Here is a 6,469-nt window from a genome sequence, read left to right as displayed (position 1 = left end):
TTGACAGAAAAAAATATTTTTGTGGGTGATGAGGAGAGGAACTGTGAAGTAATTTTCAAGTGGGTAGTTTTTATAGCCTAGTGCTAAGTATGAACACATATTAGTTTGATAGGTGTGAACAGATTTGTAATTATTTATTGCGTTGTAATCAGCAATGTGACTAGAAACAAGGTCAAAATTTATTGATGGCAGAAGGTTGACCACGTGGTTGCTCGCCGTTGAGGCGGCCGCGGCGCGCTCCGCTCTGGCGTCCCTGCGTGCGCTCTGCTCGCCGTTGTGGCAAAGTTACAATGGCAACTGTTAATAATTCTTAATAATTGTCTTACATATTCAGGATAATTTAAAATGCCAAATGCGGCATGGCCCAGAACACTCACGACCTACATATGCATACAATTATAATAAAATATAAGCTAAAAGGTTGAGCTGGCGGCCTTCCGACAATGGTCTTCTCGGACTCCATGATCAGCATAGCACCCTTGCGGCCGTTCACTCCGAGTGTCCGGACCCGCCTCCACCTACGGAGCTGCTGGCGCTGATGGGAGGCTCTTGGGGCTGCATGGCCTCTTCCAGAAGAGCTTGACAGCAATCGCGCATATGACAACTCCGTGGAACCGCTCCATTTCCATGTCTCGGGCCTGGTAGAAAATTCCTTCGATCACCTGCATCCTCAGGATATCACATTGGTGATGTTCTACTTCGTCGAGAATGTCACCTCCGCCAAGGATGCGCTCGAGCCTGGCCACCACATCGTCGGGATCGAGGTTCACACGGCCGCACATGCAATGATGAAGCCGCTGGCTGCCTCTGTCTTGACTGAATCGCAGAGGTCCTCTGCCCATTCCTTGCGGGGCATCAGGCTCTCGATGAGCACTGGTGATGGCGGTTCTTCGGGTGGGTCGTCGATCATGCCGCCGAGCAGCTCTGGATCTTTTGCACGGTGGATGGCAAACTGCTCATCACACCTCCTCTATAATATGTCGATTGTGCTCCCAAGGACTGTGACGCAGATATCGCTACCGATGGGCCATGGTGCCTGCACCGGCCGATGAAGCTCTTGCTCCCCGACCTGCTCCGGCTCGTTCTCCTCGCCGAAGATGTAACGCATGTAGGCATCGACGTCAAAGCTTTGATCATTGCCTGGCATGCTTGGAATAACTAATGGTAGACGGGTGAGGACTAGATCTTCGCAGAGTCTCGCAGCGGTGCGTTGCCGCCTGGGTTATAAGCACCAAGCCATTAGCTGATGGTGGGAAAACGGTGAGGTAATAGGCGTGTATTTTACAATTCACCCGCGTGGAGCGCGGGAAGCATCCGCTAGAGCGCGGGAAGACTAAGTGGAGCACACACACAACCCAAATACTGTATCCGGTGCCACGTGTTATTTATCACACAAGTGTTAACATAAGGAAATGCACGTGTAACTTACTAATCATCGCACACGAGTACTCGCAGACGCATCGTATGCGCTACTCCTAGCCACCGCAAGCAACTGGTTTGCATTTTTCAAAGTTTTTTGTACCCACAGAATCGCACACGAACTAACTATATTAACCGTCTGTATTGTAAATTCTTATCACAAACAGTTCATCCGAGTCAGCTGTTTGCCACGTATCACACACGTCTTGTTAAGTTGAACCATTTATGTTGCGCTCGCTAATTGAAAACATTTCGTCCGAGTGAACCGTATGCCCTATATCACACACACCTTGATCTGGCTAACCGTTTATGTTGCACTCCCTAATAGGAAATGGTTCATCGGAGAGAACTGTATGCCGTATATCACACACACATTGATATGGCTGCCCGCTTTTGTTGTTCTGCCTCATCGCAAACAGTTCGAACGGGTTAGTCGTGTGCCCTACATTTCACACGCAACTAAAATCCAAACCGTGTTTGACGCGTCCTCCATCGCAAATGTTTTGCACCTTTTTGACCGTTATTTTACACCACCCTTTGCGATTATGGCATCACACACAGTTTCATCGAAGGGTCTCTGATCAAAGTGTCACGTTAGCAGCATCCTGCAGTAGTGCGTGCACACGTACGTACATCCACAGGGAAAAAAATACAGCCATGTACGTACATATGGGCGGGGTCTCTAGCGCGCACTCGCGCATACGTACGGCAAGGGATGGTGTACATGGATAGGCAATGTGCGGCAGCAATGGCGTCGTGTTCATCGGTAGCCAACCGGCTAGGTCAGAACAAAGAAACAATATCGTGTTCATCCGGAGGCAACAGAATGCGTCCTGTTCATCAGGAGCCAACCGGCTTGGATGGAACAGCTGAAATGGGGCCTGGCGTATTGCAGAACGGAGGAAATGGACTTCTATTCTACCACCTATGGTCGAAATAGGATCATGTTCAACGGGAGGGGTCTGGCGTACCGCAAAACGGAGGAAACAGACTTCCTTTCGAGTGCGTAGGGTTGAAACAGGATCTTCTTCATCGGGGGGTGTCATACCGTAAAACGGAGGAAACAGACTTCTGTTGGAGCGCCTACGGTCGAAATGGGGTCTTTCTCATTAGGAGGGATGTGGCGTACCGCAAAACGAGACTCCATAGGCTACTGTTCATCCACTAGGGTCCTCCAGCGGGCTCCACCGACTACTGTTCATAGAGCCTCCATGGGGTCCAGTTCATCCACCCCCAACCGGCTGGGGTGTGGCAGCCTCCTCGGGGTAATGTTCATCCAGCGGCAACTGCCTACTACCACACGGTCCTGTTCATCTAACCCCCACCAAGAACTATTCATCCACAGCCAACCAACTGGATTAACTCACCACACATATCGACTCGTTCCTTTATATCGCGCGTGCACCAGCAATGTGCATGGTTCATCCGAGGCAACCGAACACACCGGCTGGCTACATGTCGCACGAGGGCTTGATCGGCTTCAGTGAGAAGCAAGAATGATCAATCAGATTCAGTTAGCAACGAAGGAATCGGCCGACTTCAACTAGCAGCAAAGGAATCACTCATGTTGAGTTAGCAGCGAAGGGATGGATCAATCGCCTTCCGTACTTAGTGGGATCGATCCCTCGTGTTCCCTCGCCCAGGTTCAGTAAGCAAACGCCTTGCAAGGGTTCGGATAACGAGCACCTCACACACACGCGCGTAAGAGAGAAACACACAAACCACATTACATCGCTTGGCCCCGAACACCCATCGTAACCATGAGCTCCCCGATATTTTCCTGGCCCTCACTTGTACCACAAATTTTTACGTTATGTATGGCCCAAAGAATGTCATGCAGGGGCGTCCCCAGTCGGCCCAGGATGAAAAGCCCATTTTCTATCATGATTTTCTGTCATAGAAGTAGGAGCCCATCACATCCATGATGATACGTGTTTTTGTCACAATTAGCGTCACAGAAGTGTCATAACTATGAAAGTTTTCGTTCGGGCCAAAATCTCACAGATGTGTCTTTTTTGTAGTGAAACAACTTTTTTGTTTAACACAAATATAATGTTTGGTCGAACCGAACAAAAATTAAAAATTGAAAAAAGTTGAGCATGAAAGCGACTTAGCTGGTTAATGTACTCAGTGTTCATGACGTGGTCTGAGCTTGCGGCGGGTCGGCGTCCCAGCCCCCAAGCTAGTCTCAAGCAGCCCAAGCTTAGAGCTCGTCTTGACGAAGTGACAACACAACACTACTGGTGTGGCGAGGCGAAGCCCCGGTCTAGCTGAGGAGACAAAGTAGTTTGGCAGGGTGACGCTGAAGTCCTTGGAGTAGATCGATGATGTGATCAGGAAGCCTCCAGTCCTGCCAAGGTGATGCTCCAAGGTGACAATACAACTTGGTCGACGGAGGTGGGATGACGATGTCGGCACGCCGAGGTGTCTCCGTGATGTGCCCGAAGTCGATTACCTGCACACATAAGATAGTGCAAGCCAAAAATTAATATAAAAAATCTTGTACTTAACTGACTGTAAGTGAAGTAAATAGTTAAAGGAATATGTCTTGAGCATCGAGGTCGACCCAACCGAGTGGCAGGAGAGTTGTTGACACATGGACACGTGCCGAGGTGACCCCACAACTTGGTCGGCTAGTGTGGCATAGTAAGGGTTGGTTATCTACACGCATAAAGTAGCACAAGATATATAATAATAATATAATAAAAATTCTTTACACAATTTATTTATGCAAAATAAATTATTAAAAGAGATTTGGCCTGGTGCGAGGCCGATGCGGACATGGGGCGTTCGCGTGACAAGGTGACAAAATCTGGATTCACAGGGTCGCCCAAGTTACAGACATGACGCGCACATGACAATGATGGCATACAGGATCACCCTGAAATGATGCCCGCAATGTAGAATGTAGCGCAAAACCTGTAGCACCAAGAATCGTTGACTAGCAAAAAATACTATTTGAAAGAACATTAATATGCACATTGCGAATAACTAGAACAATTGCACCTGTCGAATCATCCGACAACGTCAAAACTGATAACAAACGACATTATTATGGATGAGGGACTTCCTGGGCGGAGTGCATCATGACTGCGTTGGGTTGAACAATATACGGAGCAGCCGACCTGAACACGGAGGTCGGTTTGAAGAAGGTTCTGACGCACACATCGGCTGGCCAGATCGATGCAGACCGAAATAGCATGTACAAGCGTCGGAAAAATATGTCTGCAAAAAATAATGTAGTACGAACCAACAGAAAATAATCTGTGTGTAGTAATTTTATGTGCTAAATAAATAGCCAAGAAAAATAAAACGTAACGGTGATGACCATTGCAGACCGACGCCAGTAAAAACGGTCTATAAAAATCTGTGGTAGCGTGTGGTGGGTACTCGGAGCTCCTTGTCTCTAGGTGATCGTTGTAGCAATCCAAAGAAAAACCGTGTGTTGCTTCTATTACGTGGACACAGGCAGCCCTAGTAATAGTACTAATACTTGCAAGTGGAAAGTGCATGAAAGACTGATGATTAGCAAAAAGCATAGACTGTCTTATAATTAAATAATAAAGTAAAGAGAAAGAGAATCGGATCAGCCTATGCGTTGCCAGCTTTTGAAGTCTTGTCAGCCCATGTGCACTGCATGGGCAGTACTACTGCGCCAACTCCTTGGAAAGATTATTGTAGGTTGGTTTTTTGTTTTATTGCATGTCCATGCGTTGTCGTCTAGCCAGCGTACGGGCCTGGCCCCAATTGCGTATCCGGGGGAAATGCATCCCTAGCGCTCCGGGACTTCCACTTCGCTGGTGCGGGGTTCGGCTGCCATGACTCCTGCCGCCGCTGCTCTAGATGCATATCGCCATCTGGCATCGGTATACCTCTGCACGCCTTCCTCCTAGATAGCTTGTACATGTGGAGGCAAATCTGATTTGCGGAAAAAATAGCATAGAACTGTAGCAATACTTTTGCAAAATAATTGATCTGTGTAAATGGAATAAACAATAGATATAACACCAGATTTGGCGTGTATTGAAGATCCATCACAATGCAATGACACCTAGCACGCTCTCAATGAAAGCTCCAATGTCAGTTCTATATCCGGCATATCTCATAGTAGAGGTCCTAAGCATGACGTCTTGGAGCGATGGTAACACGGACATGTGATTTTACCCAGGATGGGGCTCTCTCGAAGAGATAATACCCTATGTCCTACTTTTGATTGAATTCATATGGGGTGTAGTACAGAGTACATGTATTTACCACGAGATTGTTCTAATGAATATGAGATCATCTATTGACTAGCTTGGCTAGGGTTTATATAAATACACTAGAGGCTGGGGGCATAGGAGAGTCCTCGGCCTGGGCGCCAAGTCTTGTGGAGTCTTCCTTGTATGCCATGGGGGTCCTCGGCCTGATCCACCAAGTCGAGAGACGACGTGGGTGAGTACCCCCCTAGTCCAGGACACCATCACCTTGCCAGTGCGAGGAAACACTTGGCGCCAAGCTCCACGGCAAGGATGAAGAAGTTGAGAAGCTTTTCGCGCAGAAACACAAGGAAGTGCTCGAAGCTCATGCTACAGACCACGCCGGCAAGCTTAAGGAGGCTGTTTTTGCTGCTAAAGCTGCAGAAGCCGCCAAGAATGAACTAGAGGGTAAGGTCAAGAAATTGGAAGCAGATCTTGAGGTTCATGGCAAGGAGATCGCAACACTCAAAGCCGACAGGGAGAAGACACTCTATGACTTGGCGGAGATGCAGAATTTCATATCCACCAAGACCCAAGATCTCTCCAAAGCTCACGAAGCCATTGCTGATCTCATGCTAAAGGTGCGGACACATGAGAAGAACCTTGAAGAGAGCAGGGCTCAGGAGAAAATTCTAATCAAAGATCTTCAGAACAAGAAGGATCTGGTCGCCAGCGCCGCGAGCACTTATAATAGTTTTCAGAAAGGCATGAAGATCAAGACCGAGCGCCTTGTTGATGCAACACAGAAGCTCACTGCACAACTATCCAGCATGGGTCTTGTCGGTGGGAACAACACCTATGGGATCACAAGA

The 6,469-nt window shown here is 48.1% G+C and overlaps 1 protein-coding gene across 1 annotated transcript in view; it reads left to right on the top strand.

Moving 5' to 3' along the window:
• Positions 1 to 689: 689 nt before the first annotated feature.
• Positions 690 to 6,469, top strand: part of LOC125554770 (putative disease resistance protein RGA3) — a gene marked incomplete at its 3' end in the record, with an annotated part of 43,877 nt that continues 38,097 nt past the window's right edge. The window contains exons 1-3 of the mRNA XM_048718198.1: positions 690 to 894; positions 1,011 to 1,108; positions 5,894 to 6,440. Of these exons, the coding sequence (XP_048574155.1) occupies positions 690 to 894; positions 1,011 to 1,108; positions 5,894 to 6,440 (850 nt within the window). The remainder of the gene's footprint in view (positions 895 to 1,010; positions 1,109 to 5,893; positions 6,441 to 6,469) is intronic.

The sequence above is a fragment of the Triticum urartu genome, chromosome 4 (genome assembly GCF_003073215.2).
Source record: "Triticum urartu cultivar G1812 chromosome 4, Tu2.1, whole genome shotgun sequence".
Classification (NCBI taxonomy): Eukaryota; Viridiplantae; Streptophyta; class Magnoliopsida; order Poales; family Poaceae; genus Triticum; species Triticum urartu.
This window is presented reverse-complemented; position numbering and strand designations above follow the sequence as displayed.